This window comes from Trichosurus vulpecula, chromosome 3 (assembly GCF_011100635.1).
Source record: "Trichosurus vulpecula isolate mTriVul1 chromosome 3, mTriVul1.pri, whole genome shotgun sequence".
NCBI classification, from domain to species: domain Eukaryota; kingdom Metazoa; phylum Chordata; class Mammalia; order Diprotodontia; family Phalangeridae; genus Trichosurus; species Trichosurus vulpecula.
Genome location: NC_050575.1, coordinates 167883051 through 167905840, shown reverse-complemented (window position 1 = coordinate 167905840; position 22790 = coordinate 167883051). Strand labels below are relative to the sequence as shown.

Below are 22790 nucleotides of genomic sequence, written 5' to 3'. Positions count from 1 at the left end.
CCTCCAGGGGAGGCAGCATGAGGACTATGGAGGTTGCCTCTATCCTCTCCTTTCCCCCCAGGTCCATCTGAGGTAGAGAAAGGTCAGCTCTTTCAGAGAGTTGCAGGGGTCGGTAATACATAGCAGAACCCTCCACCATCTCTGTCTTGGTGGGTTCCAAGAGCTTCTTGCCATGAGACAATGGCCTAATACCCCAATACAAGGTGGTAATTGCCTCCCTGAAAGCAGACAGAAACCATCCTTAAAGGAAGGCTGGGTGATGGACTCCAAGGCCTCACACCAACCTCCACTCCCTGGGAAGTGACATACAGGACAGGCTACCCCCTCTCCTAGGTTCTTGGGCATGTGTTCTATTGTCCCCTGGGAGATCATCTTCCCCAGCCCTCCATGGAAAGGGAACTACTTTCCAATGGAGGTATAAGCGCCGTATCAGCTCTCCTTTGCCTGTCTCCTGGAAGAATTTCTGACCTGTTTTTCCCTGACTCTCCTGTAGCCCTATTCTGAGGCCAAAGGGAAGCTGCTCAGGGTGACTGGCAGTCAGAGCCCAGGGTGACTGAATTAGCTAGCTGACTCCAGAGACGGTGAAAAGCCCAGAGTAGGAGCGTATTGCGTCCTTTTTTCCGCTCTATGAACTAGGAGTCATCCGAACCACAGAATGTCAGAGCTACAAGGAACCCTAAAGACCTTCTATTGCAGCTCCCCCAATTTGCAGATAAGTGAGACTCAGAGAAGGGGAGCAAGTGAATGCACAAGGCCACATAGCAAGTTAATGGTGGAGCCAGAATTAGAACCCAGGTCCCACCTCCTAATTCCCAATCCAGCGCTCTTTCCCCTAGCCATGCTGCTTCTCAACAGTTCTGCACAATGTGCCTCAATTTTCCTTTTGGTGTAATGAAGATGCTAATACTCAGAGGCTCTTATGGATCAAAAAAGCACAAGATGCAGATTTCACTCAACTCTCACCAGCCAAGGTTGCATTCCTGAGAGGCTAGTGGTACAAAATACCATTGAGCTTCACCTTCACTTCTATCCCTTGACGTTCCTCTCTGAGCCCTATGAGGAAGAGGAAGGCCCTGAACCAAGTCTGGACTGCCAGCCAAGCATGGGGCAAAGTGAAAAGTAGGCCATTGTTATGCCCTCTTCCCATATTTCTTCTGAGGAAGGACAGCAGAGACTTAAAGGAAGAGGCTGGAATGGGTTAGGGGTGGGAGGGAGGTGGGTGGGGAAGGGTAGATGAATGTTTCTCAGGGAGTTGAAGTTGAAAAGTTATATTTAGAGAGAGAGAGGTGGGATTATTTAAGGTGACTCCTTCACCTGCTCCCCACTCCCAACCCCCAGGCTAGGTGTCAAAAGGTATCCTGCCTTAAAGTTAAGACAACTTTATAACTTAAAGTTCTAAAGCTTATTTATATTTTTTAAAATTGCATAATAAAATTCATTCAGATCTAAATATGAAATGGTTGACTTTCTAGCTACTAGGCTAGACTCATGTTTCCTGGGTGTCTTCAAATGGAAAAAATCTTCCCTAGCTATAAATATTTATTAGTCCTGGGGAGAGCATTGAATTTTTAAACCCAATGAGAAATCCTAAATGGTGAAAGTGATTTTGAAAATGACACTGATTTCTCTGAATACCAGCAATTGGAGGAGTAAGAATTAATACTGGATGGAAGGTAGGAGAGAAGTAGGGCAGGAGCTTGGTCTAATGGAAAGAACATCACACTCTTTGTCCAGAAACCTGGCTTTGAGTTCTGGCCCTGCCACTGACTCACTGCCAAAGACCCCAGGGCCTTTCTCCCTCTCTAAGCTTCAGTTTCTCTCTTTTGTAAAAATAAGAGGGTGGAGCTGAGAAGGTCTCTCAGGTACCCTTCAGCTCCAATGCTCTGACCTGGGATGCCATGAAAGTGGTTTAATCCCTCCTTGGGTTGCCCATGGCACATTCCTGGCCTGGCTGCCAGACTCATCTTCCCAACTAGCCTGTGCAACCCTAGAAATCAGGGATCTCATTTACTTCTCTTGTCGCTGTCTCTCAACACCATCTAACACTTTGCTGGGCTCAAATGGAATTGGACTAAAATCAACAGACCCTTAAAAAGAGACAGAGTTATATACAGTCAGGTTAGTATGAATATTGGGAAGAAAGGGGTAGTGTTTTCTGCTTGGGAGTGTATGGGGAAAACAGGTGGAAGATTGGTTTTCCAAGGCTACCTTCTCAAAACATAAAATATCAGAGTTGGAATGTTAGAACATAGAATGTCAGTGCTAGAAGGGCCCCTGAACATAGAAAGTTAGAGCTAGGAGGTACTGTGGAGTATAGACTGTTAGAGCTGAAAGGGACCGTAGAACATGGAATGTCAGAGCTGGAAGGGACCTTCAACATGGAATGTTAGAACATAGAATATCAGCACTAGAAGGGCCCCTGAACTTGGAGCATTAGGACTGGGAGGGACTAAAGAATATAGACTGTCAGAGTGGAATGGACCTTAGAACATGGAATGTTAGGACATAAAACACAGAACATCAGAACGCAAATGTTAGACCTTAAGATTATCAGTGCTGGAAGGGACACCAAACATAGACTTTTAAAGCTCAACAGGATATTGAATATGATTTTGCCAAAGCTGGAAGGGACTTTGAACATGGAATATAAGAACACAGGACATAGATTGTCAAGCTGGTAGGGACCTTAGAATAGAGAATGTGAGTGCTGGAAGGGACCTTAAACATGGAATGCAAGAGCATAGACTACAGAATATCAGAGCCAGATGGGCCTTTCAAAACCATCTAGTTCAATTCTCCCATGTTACAAATGAGGACCCTGAGAGCCAGCAAGGGAGTGGAGAAGGGGAATGGGGTGTTGGTAAAGCACTCTATTAAGGGGATAAAACACAAATAACTGTGATGCACTAGAACTATATCATAAATGAATCCAAAAGATGCAAACCAATTTCAATGTGAGGGAAAAGCCGTTGCTGGCTGGAGACCTCATGGAGGTCTCCCTGGAGAAGGCAAACTGGGCTTTAAAGGATGGCTGGGAATTAAAGAGGCTGAAGAATGCAGAAGGAGTTATAATAAGCATAGGCACTAGAGCTGGCCAGACCTTGTGATAAAGTGGAAAGAACCTGGGATCTGGAGTCAGAGAGCCTAGGTTGGAATACCAGCTCTTAGTGGTTCCCGTGTGACTTTGGACAGGCTATTTCACCTGCATTTCAGATTTCTCACCTGTAAAATGGAGGGGATGGTATAGATGATTTCTAAGACTTAACGGTATGAAGCTAAGATTAAATGACCGAGGTTGGTTCTTGTGAGGACATCAATTTCCCCATCAATCAAAGACACCCAAATTTTTCCTAATGACAATACCCTCTGATATCCCACTGCACCTATGATCTTATCGATATGGGTATTCTCCCCAGCGATATGGACTATCACCAATACAAATAAACTCCACGGCAACACACATTAGGAAAAAATAAAACAATCCCACCCTCACACCACCACCCGTCTACTGCCATCTCCTAAAACTTCAAGTTAGACACACCAAACTGCCTTAAGAGAGAACATATGGGCTTTCCCCCTCCCCATCTGCCCCCCCCCATCTGCAAAAAAAGAAAGCATAGCCCGACAAAAGATACTGTTTTCTTTCCTTCCAAAGATAGGCTTTATCATCTTCAGCCTTGGGGAGAGGACTTTTTCCTAAATAATCTGATTTGAATATCCCACAGGCCCCAGGAACTACGGAGCTGACCCGTAAATCACTACAGATTCTGGAAGTCCACTAGACCTTCAACAGCTGTGAGAATCCCTCTCAAACATTCTAATGGTGCCATCCATGAGGACATTTCTGGGGGCTAATTCAGTAGCAATGAGGAACCAGATTACTTCCTTTGTCTCGCAGAGACAGAACTTAAAGGGAACTCAGGGGCCTTCTAATCCTATCTCTTCATTTTACAGATGAAGGTACTCAAGATCAAAGAGGTACAAGTGACTTGCCTTCAGTTTACACAGGCAGTATCAGAGGTAGCATTTGAACCCATGTCTTCTGACTTCAGAGCCTTTCCACTGTACCACAAATAAACATTCTTGTTCTCCCTTACAACAACATACTCCAATAGATGGAGATCTCAACACCATTGCTGACTCAGTGTCAACCCAATCAGATCATTCAGTATTAAAAATACACTTTGAAGCATCTATTCAAAAAATCAGATCCTTATCGTATATGGATATGAGGATGCGGGGAGAGAGGAGGCTTAAAATATCTACACCACTTTAAACATTCTAGGACACAAGATCTGAAGGAGCTATAAGGTAGGAAGGTTAAGGCTGATAGGGCTAAAGGTCTTTGCGTATTGCTCTAGGCACATTATCATTACCACACACATGAGTCTATTATTATACTCTTCCTGAAGCAATAGCTTTCCTTCCTAAAATGAGTAGGATGCCAAGATTGCTAGGCCTCCGTCACTTAATGCTTCTGTTTCCTGCTGATTTGTGTATCCTGGCTCTCTTGGCACAAGCAGGAGCCCAGGGAAGCAGGGAGCCATCTGCTTGTCTAGGGTGCTATAATGAATTGACCCCAGTCCCCAAATATTATGACTCCGATGGATAGGCCTTTGCGAGATGAAGTATGCTTTAGACTTTTCCCAGAGCCCTCTCCCACCTACTGTTTCACCTCACCCTCACAACTACTTTTGGGGAGATAGCTAGCTGGTACTCTTTCCATTTTCTGAATGAGGACAGTCAAAGCCCAGATCTATAACTTGCATAGCATCCCTCTTCAAACTGATGACAGAGCTGGAATTCTACAGTCTTCTGACTCTGAGCAAAGGAATTCTTTCCCCTTTCCATCTTTCCATCACAAAGCCAATCTCCTTTAAATTTGGTCTCAGAAAGTACTTGTATGTTCATTGCCAAATAGAGCCCTGGAACCTTAGAGTTGGAAGGGACCTTGGAGTCTGGTCCAATTCTCTCATTGTATGGAAGAGGAACCTGAGACCCAGGGAGGGGAAGTACCTTCCCCAACCAAGGTCACGTAATAAATTAGGCTTTCTAAGCTGGCTACATAATTCTGTCTGCGTGGTCAATGAGAGTTAATTTGTACTTAGCATGGAAAGATCAAGTCAAATCTATCAGAGATTTGGCATAGAGCCAAGATCAGAGAAGTTGGTTCATTTTTAAGAGACTTAAGGTAGCACTGACAATCATATCATGATAGTCTTCCTTTGGTGTTGACTACTCAGTAATCAACACACAGTGCTAATAAGGTAAAGCTTGTGGGTTCAATCCCATGTGGGTCAGCTAACTTCCTCCTTTTGTGGCCATAGATGGCATGACACCAGGCATGCCTCCTGCAAACATCTGTCCTTGCTTCCAATGGGGACCGGGATTCAGAATCTACTTGGTTCATTTATACCCATACCCATTACTGGAAAAAACGACTCAAAGCAAGTACCCTAGTGCTGATGTTAGGACATCGTTAAGCTTTAGACTTAGTCTTAACAGAAACTAGAACTCACCTGGGCTCTCTCATCCTTAACTGAAGTTTCTCTTCCCCACAAATCCAAAAAATCTCCACATAAGCAAAAGACTATCTAGCTCTTAACTCCACTGCTCCCCCCAAAAGCAATTTTTTTAGCAAATATTTTCTCAATATCTTATTGTTTCTAAGCATGTATCTTTCACATCTATCTACACTATGAGCTCTCAATTATTCACATGTTCTTTTCCTAAGACAAGTATTTAATCCCAGGGTAGTCTTTTTTTTTCTGATCATCTACCTCCGGGAGTCTCTGAGATACCTCCCCTCCCCTCCAACCCTTACCTCACTCACATCAACTTATGTTCAGTCTGGAAAACAAATTCTCTTAAATAACACATTTGCCCAATCAAAGCACAACTAGGAAGGAAAAACTGTTGGGAGGAAAATGTGTGGCAAAATCAAATCTATGTGATTTTGGATTATTCTTTTCAATTCTTCATTAGCATAGATAATTACAAGTTGATCATAACTAAATTGTGAGCTTCTAGAGGGTGACTTTGTGATCTTATTGTGTACACAGCGGTGTCAAACTCAAGTAAAAATGAATGTTGTATTTTTATTTATTTTGTTAAATATTTCCCAATTCCATTTTTAATCTGGTTTTGCCCAGTTTGTGGCCGAGGGGCCGAGAGTTTGATACCTCTAGTGTATAGGATCTGATGAACAAGTTAGTTTTCAGTAATGTGGTCCCTTCCAACTCCAGGGTTCTATATGCTACATCTAACATCTTATGTCCAAAGGTCTCTTTCCTGCTCTGACCATGATTTTTCTCTAGCCTCACTTCTTTAAGATCCTGTTCTACTCTAACATTCTACATTCAAGAGCTTCTTCCAGCTCTGATAATTTACCCATTCTCAGGCCCCTCTACGATCTGACATTCTGTGGTACTAGAAGTGTTTGGTTGATGTTGATGACAATGATAATGGAGACGTGATGGTGAGGGTGATTGTGGGGTAATGATGATGACTCATGCATTGGGATGTGGGCTCATTGGTGGCTGCAAATCAAAACTCATGCATGACAACTACCTGTTGTGCAGGTGGAGCTACAAGGCTCGTGGGAAGAGAGCTTCCACCTGTACATGTCAGCAGGACTCACACCTTGCTTCCTGGACTTGGGCCTGGTCCTAGAAACAAAACCAACCACAGAAATTGACGAGGAAAAACTCCAGCCTGTCCCACAGAACCCTCCAGCTGATTCTGGGGCTTGGATTCTGGCGGTGTGTTGTAGAAAGGGGTTAGTTTGGGCTTGTCTGTGTTTTTTTCAGTGTGTGGTTTTGTTTTATTTTGTTTTGTTCTGTTTTTTTAATAACATACCTGTCCTGATTCCCCCAATAGAATGCCCAGCCTGGTTAGATTTAGAGCTTCCACTCTCTAGAAATAGGGAGAATGGGATAAAAGCACCCACAAGGAGAAACATTTCAGAACTGAACAAATGTCTACATGTTTGGTTTTTGATGTTGTGTTGCTTCCCAGCTCAAAATCTCAACCTAAGCATCCCAGGTATTAAGATATAGCATCTCCTTCAAGAAGAAGATGTGAAGGGTCAGGAGCTCAGTGTCCTCCCAGGCACTCTGCCCAGCTCAGCACTCCCTACAAAAGTGTAAGCATTGGGGATGTAAGCTTCTCAAACCCTGACTCTTAGCTCTTTTCCTTTTTGCTGAGCAGGGGTGGTTAAGCTATAGGCCTTTCGGGCTGCAGAAAAGGCATCCCTAGGCTGAAAACATCTGAGTTCTTGCTGCTTCCCCCTCCTCAGCTGGAGATGTTTAATTGAATGGTGGACACCAGCCACTTGGCCGGCAAAGCCTCATAAAAGTCAGCTGTGAGTACCGCAGCCCCAGCTCTCTGCACTGCCAAGTCTCCTCTGGACTCCCCTGTTCACATTTCAGCTCAGGTCTGGGTCTACACACACAAACTGGCTTTTTGGAGTTGTTTTTTAAAAGGAGAGTACTGAGGAATTATAGTTATATGGAAGCGATAGAGCTGGAAGGGACCTTAGAACACAAAATGTTTGTGCAAGAAGGGACCTCAGAACATAGAATCTCAGACCTGGAATGAAACTAAAGGACCACCTAATCCACCCCTTCACTTTACAGATGAAGAAACTGAGGTCCAGAGGAAGGAAGTGACTTGTTCAAAGTCAAATAGCTAGTGGTAGAGTTAGGACCAGATCCATTGGTCTTTTCGCTGTATTCATTGCAATGTTCGATTCAGTGACTTAGGCTGAAAAGGACCAATTGCTAAGTGTGAGTTTTAACTCAGTCTTTTTTTTTTTTTAAATAACACTGTTAGATTAAATCTAGCCCTGCCAGGTGTGTTCATCTCCTTAATCTGGTTTTGCAGTACAAACACAATCTAAAAGTTCAATTTAGAAACTAAATTTGTGCCTTGTACCAATAGGAGCAAGCCACTCTAACTTTTGGGCTTCACTCCCAAATAAGCTAGGATGTTCTGGGAAAGCAGAGGAGGTGTTAGCCAGACCTCAGGGAAAGTTCTTGCCTGAATTACCCCAAGCTCTGCTCATACAAAGGGAAGTATGGTGAGGATCCTATATAATTGGTCTGAACCAGATAACATGGGCCCCAAACCCCAGTTTAAGGCTTGAGCCATATTCTCATCATATATTCCCTTTCCCTTTGAGCCATGAGACATAAGCTAAAAGTTGGCTTCAGTTCATGTCGGTTTAGTAGGGCCCAGGTTATTAGCAGATTCAATAACCAATAGGTATAATGTAAAGGACATTGAACTTGGATTTAGAAGGCATGGATTCAAGTCTTAATTTTCCTTACTGGCCACATGACCACTTTGGGAAGGGTAGAAATTCCCCCAGGGGTTTGTTGTAATGAAAGTTCTTTGTGAACTAAAGTACTACAGAATAGTAAGTGGTATTAAGCAGTATTGTGTTTAGATAGCTATTATCAACTAAAGCCATCTGTGAGTTTAAATGGGGAACTCCTGTCCAGATTTCATAAGCAAGTGTGAATAATACTCATCTTCCTTTTTCCAGAGAAGTCGCCCCTTCACGATAACATGGGGCCTTAATTCTCCCTACAAATAGGACTCTAGTTAATGAATTTGTTCATAGTTGTTCCCCATTTACTAGAGGCAACCCCAGTTCTGGATTTTAGTCAGGAGGGAGAAAAGAGGGAGAAAGAAAAGAAGAGAAATGGAGGAGAGAAAAGGAGAAAGAAGAATAATAAGTAGGGGGGAAGAGGAAGAGAGATGGGAGAAAGAAAGAGATGAATGAAAAAAGAGGAAAGAGCAAAAGGAAGCTCATAGGAAAGAGAAGAAATGAGAGTAGAAGAGGAAGAAGAGAATAGGAGAGGGGAGGCAAAAGGAAGGAAGAATGGAAGAGGAGAGAGTGGGAGGGAAAGAATGGTATGACCAACCCACACATTTTACAGATAAGGAATCCCAGAGAGGGGCTTAGCTTGTCCTAGGTCACACAGGCTATAAGTTGGCAAAGGTGATATTTCAGCCAGGTCCTCCTACCCCAAATCAGTACTCTGTCCACTGTACCAAGCTGCTTCATTTGAAAAACCCATAACTGCATGCAGCATGTAGAGCTCTGTTTTTCAACAGCATTTCATTTTCCCCAATCTAGGAGAAATTAAATGAGCCACACCCCTCCAGAGTAAGGAAATGGTGCCATCTTTATCTAGTTGCATTTTCCTGGTGGTTATGTGTGACTGCACTTAGCCCAGCACAGTGACTCACACTTGATTTTTGGGGGAGGTAAAAAGTGCTGTTCAAAACCTGCTCTTGATTTTTTGGAAACAAAAGGTATTTTGATGAGCAAGTGCCTACGTGTCATTCATTTCTACCACATCACACTCCGCATCTTTGGGAGAAAACATCTCATCTATTTGCACAGCAATGCCAACAGGTTTCCTTCTCTGAAATCCTCAGAGATACAAACTCAGAAAGAAGCACCTAGGAAAATACCGCACCTTGACTGTAATCATGTCTTAACTGCCAGGCTCAGGATTTACCAAGACTGTAAAATTGTGATGTTTTAAAATCTTACGTCACAGTACTTGGGACTATTGTTCAACTGTTTCTAGCCCAGTGAGGTAGGCAGCTTATACTGTTTCTAGAGAGGAGAAGCTCTGAAATGCCTATGTCAAAGCATAAACCCCAAAAGGTCTGTTTTTCAGGATTTGTTTTGTGGTTTTGTTTTTTTGTGACCGTCCTTGTTGCTTTTAATTCCCAAGGCTTAAAAAAAGGATACCATTTGTTTTGAACATTTGATTCCAATGGCCCCTCCCTTAACTGTTTGTAGCAGTTACATAGAAGAATAGAAATAGCATTTCTTTTCATGTTCTTTTTCAACCTCCAAACCCCGCTCTGACTTTACCTTTCAACTGGGCAGACATAATTTCCTGTGTTTAGAACTGAGGGGAGACATGGCTATTTTAGCCTACTCACTTTTCAGTTCACTGCACCAGGGGCTTTATCTCTCCTAAACATCTTTGCCTCTGTGCCCGCCTCATCTCCTGATGGTTCCTTGGCCCGGGGGAAGAGCGCTAAATCTGGCACCCCCAGCAAAAACGGGAGACGCTGCCTTTCTCTGGGATGCACCCAGAACAAACAACCTCCTCTCTGCCCCACCACTGTACACACATACAAATCAGAGCCTCTTTCTGGGTGGCATCCTAAAAAAATTGCAGAAGCAGCCCCCACTAGGAGCCTTAAAGGATCCCAGTAGGAAGTGGAACTCCTTAGAAGGTAGGGTCATAGGAAGCAATGGGTTCAGAGGGAGGATGGGATCAGCTTTACTGAGGTGCTTTCCATGACTTCACACCCTTCCCTGGCCACCATTCCCCTACATGTAAACTTCCTGAGGACAGAGATAATCTCTCTGTTGAATCTCTATTCTGAGCTTAACAAGGTACCTGACACATAATAATATTTGGTAAATGTTTTTCTTTCATTCATTCATTCAATCATTCATTCACTCACTCATTCATTCACTCACACATTCATTCATTCACTCATTCATTCATTCACTCACACATTCATTCATTCACTTACTCATTCATTCATTCACTCACTCAAAATTGAAATCCATGCTCCAGGAAAAAAATCTAGATCTGTTTTATAGAATCATCACATTCTTAAAACTCAAAGGGACCTAAAAGATCATTTAATCCAACCCTCTCCTAACCTATATGAGGAAACTGAAGTCCAGAGAGGGGAGAGAACTTGACTAAGGTCACACAGCATGGTAGGACTGAAATCTGGGTCACTTTATTTCCAAGTCAGGTTCAATCCGTCACCACTAAATACACCTCCGCTACTCCAGAAGGATGTGTTAGCATCTCAATTTAAATTAGATAAATAATCTCTAACATCCTGACTATCAGAAAGCCAACCCTCTCCAGAACTCCCTGAGACCTGCCTTGGGACCCAGAAGTCATTCTTTGTCCACACCCCCTCCCAAGTCCCTTAGAGCTTGGAGGGTGGTCTTTAAATGAACCGAGGCATTTGGTCCCCTCTTGTCCTTCACTGGCTTATAAATAACTGAGATGTCTTGTCATCTGGAAACATTTAGGCTCTGGACCACATGGAGGAGCAGACATAGCCATTATTCTACTTTGTCATCTGAGTACAAACAGCAGTAAGCTATTACAGAACTTCTATCATAGGGGGAGAGAGACAGAGACACAGAAAGAGACAGGGAAAGAGAGAAAAAGAGACAAAGTGAGATAGAAAAAGAGAGAGACAGACAGAGAAATATGAGCAGGGAGACAGATAAAGCATGTTCTCTCCATGTTCCTAGTCTGAGATGGCCTGGTACTAGAGCCAATCTAGGTGGCTCTATCTTGCAAAGCTTTGTCAGAGGAGGGAGGTAGGGTAGTGTAAGAACAATCTATTCCCTTTGGCAGAAATTCTCAGCCTGTCTGTTGTCTTGGCTGCCTACTGTCAAGGCAGGGTCTTCTTAATCATCCGCCCAAAAAACTTAAGGTCCCTTCAGCCTTCTAGGCCTGCATTTCCCTGAAGTCCTGAGGTCGAGGGAAAATACAAAGTCTCCCAGAAGAACCATCCGTGCCCCCTAATGCTCTGAGGAGCTGAAAAGTAAGGAGACAAGTGACTTCCCTAGGAACTTGGGTCCTGTGGATGTTGCCAGGGGACAGAGGAGTCCCAGAGATGACTACGACCCAGTCACATGTCATGCAAGTCACACTTTGGAAACAGTGTCTCTCCCACCCTGTCCTGCCACAAATATATCAGAAACACTCTCTGGGGGCAGACTCTATACTGTTAAGCAGTAATTTGGGGACCGCCATAGTTTTCCTCCTTTATATGGACTCAGAAGGAGGAAGTCCCCAAACACTCTTCCAAACAGATTTTCTTGACAGAGGTGTATCTGTTAGCCAGATAAAGTTTTGAAAACTTTTCTGCATCTAAAAGTTATCACCAGCCCCTCTTGCATCCTGTTCTCATTCTGTTGTTTGATCACTGAGCACCTACTATCCTTGTGACTGGATCTTTTGGTTTAATTTATTTGTGATGGACATCCAAATCTGGAGTGGTCAAAGACAGTACCAGAATCACAGGATCAAAACTGAATGGGGAGCAGCTAGGTGGTGAAGTGGACAGAGCACTGACCCAGGAGTCAGGAGGACCTGAGTTCAAATTCAGCCTCAGAAACTTGACATTTACTAGCTGTGTGACCCTGGGTAAGTCTTAACCCTGATTGCCTTACAAAAGAAAAAGAACTGGATGGAACTTTGGTGGTCAGTTACTCCAACCTCTGTCTAAATTAGAATCTCCCCTGCAGCATTTCCAGCAGCCAGGCATCCAGTCTTTTTGGAAAGATTACTAGTGAGGGGCAAAGAGCTACTTCCTGATTTCATTCATCCCAGTTTGGAATTGCTCTAATTATCAGCAAGTTTTTCCTTACATCAGACCTAAATCTGCCTCTACATATTCCTCTCATTGCTCCTAGCTCTGCCCTCTGGGACCCAGTCTGAACCCTCTTTCACATTACAGCCTTTCAAATACCAGAAATGGCTATCATTTGCCCTCAACCCCATGTGTTCTCTTCTCCACATTTTAACACCCTCCCTCAATTCCTTCAACTCGTCATCACATGTCATAACCTTGGGGTAGCTAAGTGGGGTAGCAGATAGTGCCGGGCCTGTAGTGAGGAAGATGAATTCAAATCCCCTCTCAGACACTTAGCATCAATGTGACCCTGGGCAAGTCACTTAACCTCTGTCTGCCTCATTTTCCTCAACTATAAAATGGGAAAAATAAAAGCCCCTATCTCACTGTCGTGAAGCGCTTAGCGTAGTACCTGACAGATTATAGGTGCTTAATAAATGCTTGTTTATTATTGAAAGAATTCCCCGCTTCACCATCCTGGTTGCCTTGTTTTGGATGTTCTCCAACTTGTCAATGACCTTTTAAGTCCAAATTATATGATTATTATGTTAATACTCTTGAAGGATCTGTAAGGCTACCAAATATCCTATAAAATTACAATGAAAAAGAGACTGGACTGCTCTATTTAGCTCAACTCTGCAAATTCAGGAGAAGGAATTACTTGAGTAGCTGAAGTCTTAGCACATAGGAAACCCTCAATGTTTGTTGAATGTCCTCAAAACCACCTCTGATGTTCCTGCTCTCTCAAAAAACTAAAAAGCAAGACCCCACCAAACCCTGTTTTTCCCTTCACAGTTTATGTCCCCGCTGATCAAGGAGTTAGCTCAGTTCAGTGGTCACTATAAATTTTAGCACCGTCATCATCCCCACCATGCACATGCACACGAACATCCCAAAATGAAGGCATTTTTCATCAAGAACAAGGAGCTGTCTGTAACATCATAAGGTGAGGTGAACCACTACAAAAGAGGAGAGTACAACACATTGTAGTAGAAAGCAAAACCGCCCAGACAGAAGCTTGGGGAGCCTCCTTCCCTGCCTCCCCTTGGGCTTTGTGTCAATTCTGAAAACGGAACTGAATGGTGGGGGGCATGGCACAAACAGAACATCAGTAACTTTGTCTTGAAGCTTATTGTCCTGAGAAAGGTCAATCTGTTTGCATTGTGATCTGCAAGGCCCTCAGTTGCCCCTCTGGGAGAATGTCTCAGAGTCAGAGACTGAGACCTGACATGACTAATCCTCTTAAATATGTAATGATTTAAATGTGTAATGGGGCAGGAAGCAAAATGAGTTGTAATCCTTGCACTCTTCCTTGTATTAAAACCCTCAACATCCAATACTGCTACTTGAAACACTGAGCAAGCCCCTGTTTAAAATGCCAGGCATTTGAAGCCCTCTCAATCTGGCTCCCACCTACCTGCCTTTCAAGACTTCTTTCATTTTCCTTTCAGTCACCCAAGCTGACTACCACGGTGCCATGCTCAGTTCTTCACTCTCCCAGTTGCCAAATCTTGCTGTTTCTTTCTCGATAGCATCTCTCCCCTAGGCCTCCCCTTCTCTCTATTCACAGAGCCACCACCCTACCTCAGGCCCTCATCATCTCTCTCGGACTATTGTAATATCCTCCTATTTCATCAAGCCTCATGGACCTAGACCACTGGGACTCAGAGCCATCAAGTCCAAGCCCTTTGTTTTACACTCTAGGAAACTGAGGCCCCCAGGGAGGTTAAGTGACTTGCCCAAGGTCACACAGGTAGTAAGTATCAGGAATATGATGTGAACATGGGTTCTTTGACTGCAGATCCAGCATTCTTTCTGTTGTACCATCCTGCCTCCCTCTATGTCACAATAGAGTCTCCCCACTCCATCCAACTTCCATAAGCAATTTTCCCAAAGTCCAGGTCTGACTATTTCATCATCCAACTTAATCACTCCATTTTATCTCTAGAACCTCCCTATTGCCTCTAGAACCAAATATAAACTCCTCTATTTGGCATTCTGGCCCCTTCCTACTTTTCCATTCTTCTTCCGCCTTCTCTACAGCCCACACACACACATACAGACAGAGACACACAGAGAGAGACACAGAGAGAGACAGACAGACAGACAGAGACAGAGAGAAACAGAGAGAGAGAGAGAGAGAGAGAGAGAGAGAGAGAGAGAGAGAGAGAGTGAGAGAGAGAGAGAGAGAGAGAGAGAAAGAGAGAGAGAGAGAGAGAGAGAGAGAGAGAGAGAGAGAGAGAGAGAGCTCCATCTCCCATCTTTGGCTGTCCCCCATGCCTTGAAATCCATTTCCTCCTCACCTCTGCTTCTTTGATTAATCGGTTCCCTTCAATTCCCAGTTCAAGCATGACCTTCTTCTCCATGAAGGCTTTCTGATCCCTCAGCTTCTTTTTGTCATTGTTATTGTTTATTCATTCAGTCGTGTCTAACTCTTCATGACCGCATTTGAGGTTTTCTCGGCAAAGATACTCTAGTGGTTTGCCATTTCCTTCTCCAGATCATTTTACAGATGAGGAAACTAAAGCAAACGGTGTTAAGTGACTTGCCCAGGGTCACACAGCTAGTAAGTATCTATGTCCAGATTTGAACTCAGGTCTTCCTGACTCCAGGTCCAGCACTCCATCCACTGTGCCACCCAGCTGCCTCCACCTGGCACACAGTAGGTGCCTAATAGATACTTATTGGCTGATTCTAGTCAAGCTGGTGTGCTGGCCCTTCCCATTATAAAGCATAAAGTCTCCATTCAGTCTTAGAATCCTTCAAATCCTTCAAAAATTAAGGTCCACCTCCTACAGTAAGCCTTTCCTGGTTGTTAGTACTCTTTCTGACTTGGAATTACTTTGCATATACTTTGGATTTACTAATCTGTATGCATGCTCGATAGAAGGTAATCCCCTCGAGTTCAGGGATTGTTTGGTCTTTGTCTTTGTCTGTCTTTGTTTCCTTACCACGTGGTTCTGTTCTCTAGTATTTTCCCAAATGAAACCAACCTTCACACATAGAATTCACCACTCCCCTGCACTTGACCAAAAATGCAAAATAAAAACCACCAAAATCCTTTCTCAAAGCTGATATAATATTGGTAGATTATCACCCAAAACCTATAGTAAACCTCAACTGCTGGCCTATGCCCATCTTTGCTCATGCTAAACCTGGTGCCAAGAAATGTGATTAGGTCCAGGGCATGTTCCTTGTCAATAATCTATTGTCCCAGACAAAGATGCTTTGCTGACAATAGCATTGACATTTTCCACATCCGCATCAGCACAGGCCTGGCAAGGATCACCTCCTCCTGATCCCCACACCAGAAACAGTCTCCCCATCTTGTGCACTCCCACAGGAATTTGTTCCTCTTAAGCACTCGTGGTCCTCTTCAGGAACAAAGGACCACCAACAACAACCGGCACACTCGGCTTTATAGGATAGGTGTTTGTAGACATGCCTTAGATCCCCTAGTAGAAAGTCAGCTCAAGAACAGGGACCCTCTCATTTTCCAGCCAAGATCTTGGGCACAGGTACTGAATGATGGTTGACTTTGTTGAATTTGAATTTTCTCCATTAAGAGAAAGGCTGTGTAAGGCCTTCTATAAGTAATTACTTTCCTTATTAGATTGTGTTTGATTTACCCTCTATATATCCTGTTTGTACATCATCTTTTGCATGTTATTTCACCCATTAGACTGTGAGTACCTTGAGGATAGGGACTGTTTTTTGCCCTTTTTTGTATCCCCAGTACTTAGCACATGGTAGGCACTTAACAAATGTTTGTTGATGACTTGGACCCCAATGTGAATTCCTGTTGTTGGTCCCCTCAGCTGAACCATCTTTGTCCTGATGCCTGGACCATCTAAGTACACTAGTTCCAACCTGTCCAGACTCCAAGAACCCAGACATAGTTGTGACAGGAATGTATATGGTACTTGAAGGCTTGTGAAGCAATTTATACATATCATCTCATCTGATTCTTACAAGTAGCTGGGAGATAGGTGCTATTATTAACCTCGCTTTACAGATGAAGCAACTAAGGCAGAGAGTGGTTAAACGACCTCCCCAGGATCTCATAGCTAGTATGTGAGGCCTGATTCAAACTCAAGTCTTCTAGACTCCAAGTACTGCATTGTGTCCGCTGTACCACCTACCTGCCTACAACTGGAATTGTCTTAAATCAACTAGGAAGAGTCCAGGGAGGTCAGCAAACCCAATCTGTCTAGTGCTCCCTGGTTCCCTGTTTCTGACCCAACCTTTCTTCTGGCCTTACAGTCTCTTGATATAATTCTGACAGACCATAAGATTAATTCCACTCAGCTCCAGACACCTGTTTCCCTGGGGAAAGGGGTGGAATAGATGAAAAGTTGCAACAATGCAGATTTTGGCTTAATCGAAGAAAAACTTTCGAGTAATTAGAAGTATATAAAAGTGAAAAGGGCTGCCTTAGGAGGCTGTATGTTTCACTTCCTTGGAGCACTACAGATGGAACCTTAATGTCCTCTGGTCAGAGATGTTATAGAAAATATTCCTGTTCAAACATAGGCTAATCAAAGGTGCTTCTTAAGTCTCTTTTAGCTAATTATTATTATTATAACATTTCTATAGCACTTATTATGTGCCAGGCACTGTGCTAAGAGCTTTTTAGATCTTATATCATTTGATCTTCACAACAACCCTGCAAGATAGGTGATTTTATTATTCCTGTTCTGGTCAATTGAGGAAACTGAGGCAAACAAAGATTAAGTGACTTGCCCAAGTTCACACAGTTAATATCTGAGACCAGATTTAAACTCAGGTCTTCCTGACCCCTGGCCCAGCATTCTATCTACTGCACCATGTAGCTACCTCTAAGAAGCTCTGAGAATCCTGTGATCTTGACAAGCTCTGTGATTTTGTAGGATATGAGTTTGGTGGCATCCTGGAACTGGAAAATCTGTTTCATACCCTTTGTCAAGGTTGACTAGAGTTAGATGCCACAAAACAACAGCGACAAGTCCACTCACTCACTTAGATGCCCCTATTCAGAGGTTAATGGCACTGTACAAAAATAAAAAGTAGATTTAGAGCCAAAGGACCTGGTTTCGATTCCTGACTTTTCCATTTGTTATCTGCATGATCTAAGGCAAGTTCTTTAACCTTTCTAAGCCCCAGTTTCCCCATCTGCAAATCGAGGAATCTGGACTTTTCAATCCTATGAATTTCAATCCTGACCAGGGACCTGATGCTCTAACTTATCTAGCTCATCAGCACAATAAGAAGGAAAATAATGTGGATTTTTAGACTCTTGATCTTGTGCTAGAAACCAGAGAAAAAGAAGGCATCCTTTTTTAATGCCTTGCCCAACATCCCTTGAATAAGTAGAAACAGCTCTGTCTACCTCAACCTACCCACCTGATGAACCACTGACATTTCCCTGCCAAATTTGCACCTAGCAAGAATCTTCCGAAGAAGTGGTGGAACCTCAGTCAATGTGAAGAAAAGCCCGTGCTCCTTGTCCCCCTATAGAGCACAGCCCTTAGGTGTCAAAAGACGTAGGATACGGATGTGGGAAAAGCTCTCCTACCTTGCTTTGTGTGTCCTGTTTCCCGGTGAACTAGGTAGGGTCGCACTAGCATTGGGGAACGGTGTCTCTGAGGATGTATTGGCCATCCTATCGCTGCTCAGCTCCAAGTAGGTGCCATTGAGGATGTAAGCTCCTTCATTTTCCTCATAGTCCAAATAGAGGCTGTCCATGGGGGAGCTCCCTGGGTGATGGGGGTCCCCTTGAGCAAAAATGCTGTTCACTGTTACATTCAGGACAAACTCCTTAGAGTCAGAGCTCTTGCCCAAAAGCTGGTCGGAGATGGCATTTTCTGAGAGGAACTCCTGGGAGGCAAAGTGAGCATCAGTGTCTTGATCCTCCTTCTCTCCCGTATGAACCACCTGGGTAGTATTTGAATCTGATATTTAAAACAAAAGGAGGGAAACAAAATGGAAAGAATGTTGAATCAGAAAGTTGAGAAATCCAGCTGTGCCACTCTCTAGCTGTGTGATCTTCAGCAACAAAGCGATTCCCCTCTCTGGTCTTTACTTTCCTCATCTGTGAAATAAGGGCACGGAACTAGGGAATTTCTAAGGTCATTTCCAGCTCAAATATTCGGCTTATTCTGGCTATGAATCAAGCCAAAGGGATCTTTATAGCAGCATTAGACATGCACAGACACCAGCATGAAGTAAGTGATCTGGGGAAAGTCGAAAGAGTTTTTGAACCCCAAAATCCTTTCTCTACCATAACTGAAAAGGAATCATTGTAGATTGAGAGGCAGTACAACATCATGGAGAAAAGGTGCTAGAGTTGGGGAGAACTAGGTTCAAAGCCCACTTCTGATGTTTACCAGCTGCTTCAACTCTCTGAACCTCAGTTTCCTCTTCTGTGGGGATAATACCTGTAGTACCTACCTCATAGGGTTGTTGTAAGGTTCTAGGAAATAATATATATGAAAATATAGGTCAAATATAGGTTATTATTATTTATTCCTTTGGCTTAAGCATTGCCATCTTGCAGGATCAGCTTAGGTCAAATGTCCTGGGGGAAGGGGGAAGATAGTCTGGATCAAAGTATTAAAGGACTTTGCTCCGGGCTTGGGGCTGGGGTGGCTTAAAGTGGAGAAAAAGGCATATAATAGGGACCTTTTCGCTGAAGACAGGCTCTCCTTCTATGAGAAGGGCCTAGCTAACTTGTAATATTAAAGCTGGGACCCCTGGAGAATAAATGTCCCTATTAATGTTTCTACTGCACAAAGTCAAGATTATTCCATAAGGTGGGGCCTCTCCTTTCTGGGAGCACCTGCCCCAGCTCCAGTATGTAGGGCTGGCCAGTACAGAATGAACAGCTAACACTCTATATAGCTACTCCTGATCAAAGCCATGTGTAAGAACTTTGTACTAAAAAAGACTGAAAAACGTTTTCAGGCGTATAAGAATATAACTGAGGGAAGGTAAGAGACTTCTGACAGAAGCCCAGACATACCCAAACGGGAGAATGAATCCAGTTCCCCAATGTGGTTATGGCCTCGCACCAAATGTCAAATAGGCCTATGTCGAAGGGTCATGTGGGAAAAAATTCCCTTGAAGCTTTTTGCCAATGAGAGGGAGCAACAATGATCTAAAAGTCTATGGTCTGGCATCGTCTACAGTGGGGAAGGCACTTCTGCCCTGGACTTCCCTTGCTAGCCCGTTACCTCGGAAGGCCTTGCCCCTCAGCGGAGCCTCGCAGTCCGTGCCTCCTGCCCTCTCGTACACCTCATTGGTCTCCTGGCCCTTGCTCAGGTTGAGATCCTCCGAGGGGCCCTGCTGGCCAAACAGCTGGTTCTCTAGATCTAGCCTTTCCTTTGACGATTTCCCATAGTAGCTGCCGTTGTGCTGGACAAAGCCCACCAGCCCCTCACCATCAAATTCCCGGCTCTCTGCACTCTCTGAAGCAGTTTCGGAGAAGGTATAGTAGACAGGCTGGATGCTCTGGGAGTGGGGCTTTCTGAGAAGAGTGTATTCAAAGGTAATTGAAGGGCTCTTGCCATTTTGATTCCACACCTGGAGGAAAGATAAATTATCCTCCTGTGGGTCATTCAGCCCCTCTCTCTCAGATCAGAGATCATAGAATGTCAGAGCTGGAAGGGACCTTAGAACACACAATGTTGGAACATAGAATGTTAGAGCTGGATGGAACCTTAGAAAATAGAATGTCACAATACGGTACATCAGAGCTGGAAGGGACCTTAGAACACACAAGGTTAGAACACACGATGTTAGAGCTGGACAGAACCTTAGAAAATAGAATGTCACAATACAGTACATCAGAGCTGGAAGGGACCTCAGAACACAGAATGTTAGAGCTGGATGGAACCTTAGGAAATAGAATATCACAACACAGTATATTAGAGCTGGAAGGGATCTTAGAAGATAAAACATCAAAGCTAAAAGAGATTATCTTTATTCATTACACAGATAGGACCCAGAGAGGAGAAGTTGATTTACCCAAGGTCACAGAGCTCACTATTAGGTACTTTTTAATCAGGCAGCAAGCAAGGGAACTAGTCTGATTGAGGGCTGGATGAGGGAGAATTTAAGAACTACCCATTCTAAGTTTTGGGATTAACTGAGGGTACCAATCACTTATGTCCTTCTAGTCTTTGTTTATCAAAGTATTCTCAGAATATTTAAATGGATTTGAAGGAAAAAAAAACTATTGGAATCTGGCTCTACCAAAATGTCATTCGGAATTTCCAGCAGTCTCTCTTACCTAATGTGATTAAACATCACACTAGTGTGGTACCCACCATGTCCTGTGAGAAGCATAATTGCACTCTGGATCATCAAAGATCAAATTCTCTTCCATATAACTTTAGCATTCAGTTAATTCACAGAAATCCAAATTTTTTGTAACTGTCAAGCCATGCCCGGTGTATAGGGTAAACAATGAACAGCATATGAGGTTTACCACCAAAACCTATCCTGACCATGTTGTCTTAATGATTTAGAGCTGGAAGGAACCTTAATTAAAGAACATCTAGTCCAATGGCCTCATTTTACAGATGAGAAAACTGAGGTCCAGAGAAGCTAACAAATTTGCCCAGGGTCACACAGGAAATAAGTGCCATAGGCAGGATTTGAATCCAAGTCCTCTGATTCCAGATTCAGCTCTCTCAACTGTTCTACCCTGAGAACGCATTCTTTTGTCGTGGTGCCTGGAAAATTAGCTCAGTGGGAGTTTCTACATCCCTCCTATGTCGAGGGTTATGAAGCACCCTGTGAGGGATTTGACACAACGTTCTCAATTTTCCTTCCACTCTACAACTTGGATTCCCAGAACCGAGGCCCTGGAATGTTTGATGAAGGGAGACCATGGAATCATTTTCCTGGTAGGATTCTAAGGTCACATGGCAGCTGCTTTCTTCATGGCATAGGGTTAGAGACAGACTCAAAATCTTTCTAGTCTAAGGAATCTCTAAAAGAAAAGAAAAGATACAGATACATTTGGGAACTGGCAGAAGTAATGATCTGGGCCTATCACCCACATTCAGGGACAGAAGAGGGAGGGATATAATTAGACCCATTCCAGCCAACAGTACCATATACCCAAATTCATTCATCCTGCCCTCTGGTCTTTCCAACCTTAATCAAAACAAAGCATGGTGATATCATCTCATGCACCAATAACACTGTTTCCTGTTTCTATGATATCATTACAAGTGCCAATATCAGTTCTTATTTCTGTGATGTTACTGGTGTTAATATTATTATATCCTGTTTCCTGATTCATTTGAGACAATAAAACTTCTCTGACATTCAACAGTTCCCTCTGGTGGATACTTTACACATAATAAGTTCGCCATTTTCTCTTGCTAAGCATACCATGACATTCAGACCCTGGTTGGTGGGACCCTGGGCTACGATGTACTCGATGCCGGTTTCATACACATCCATGGGCCGTCGGTACTTGACAATGGTGCCAGCGATGTTGAAGTTCTTTGGACTGTCTACTTTGTAGTTCCCATTAAAGAAATAGTAGCCGGCTTCGTCAGCAAGAGCTAGAACAGTAAAGCATGCACAGGTCATTAGCCAGGAAGAAAGCCTCTACTTAGCATTAAATGAGTATCCCTGGGCTGAATTTTTCTTTCAATGGACCGTCCATGGCCAGGTTGGGAGACAAGCCTGGAGCCAACCAGGTGTACTACTGGGAAGCCAAGCCACTGGCTTCCAGAGGTCTCAACTTGGCTCTACCATGAACTCTACATGTGAATTTGTGTATTGACCTCTGATACTCAAATTCCCCATCTGTAAAATGAAGGGTCTCGACTCAGAGATCTCTAAGGCCCCTCTCTAGCTCTAAAGTTCTATGCTCTAAAGTCCTTTCCAGCACTAACCTTCTATGACTCAGAAGACTACAGCTCCCTTCCCCTCCCCCCCCAACACCCCTCCCACCCTCCCACCCAGCTTCTAAAAATACTTCCAAGTTCAGGACTTTTGCCACGTGGGTGAGTCAAACCCTGTGTCCGTGGCAAAAGTCTAACCCGAGTCAGTGCATGCTCAGGAAATGCACTCCTGTTTTAATATCAGCCTAAAATAAACAACAAAGGACATGTCTAGACTATTGAAAATAACTGGCTTGAGGCCCATTTGGTGCTGCTATTTGGGCTGTCTTGATGGACGGTTTGAGTCGCTACATGGTGATTAGCCATTGCTACAGCCAATGAAACAGACCCCAAGTGCTTAATTCATTGGCCAAAGAAAGGGTCACAGGTTGATTCTACAGTTCCCCCCCACTTCAATTACCCTCAGTTCTAGTCCCAGTTCTTCCATTTACCGTGCAACCATGGGCCAGTCTTTTC

General features: G+C 43.7%; 1 protein-coding gene across 2 annotated transcripts in view; it reads right to left on the bottom strand.

Annotated features, from left to right (window-relative positions):
* ADAMTSL2 (ADAMTS like 2) overlaps nucleotides 1-22790 on the bottom strand; it is a 46746-nt gene that overhangs the window by 10991 nt on the left and 12965 nt on the right. For both annotated transcript variants that reach the window (XM_036753112.1, XM_036753113.1), the window contains 4 exons: nucleotides 21814-21989; nucleotides 19644-19992; nucleotides 17987-18362; nucleotides 6571-6668 (listed from right to left, as the gene is read on the bottom strand). In XM_036753112.1, the coding sequence (XP_036609007.1) occupies nucleotides 6571-6668; nucleotides 17987-18362; nucleotides 19644-19992; nucleotides 21814-21989 (999 nt within the window). The remainder of the gene's footprint in view (nucleotides 1-6570; nucleotides 6669-17986; nucleotides 18363-19643; nucleotides 19993-21813; nucleotides 21990-22790) is intronic.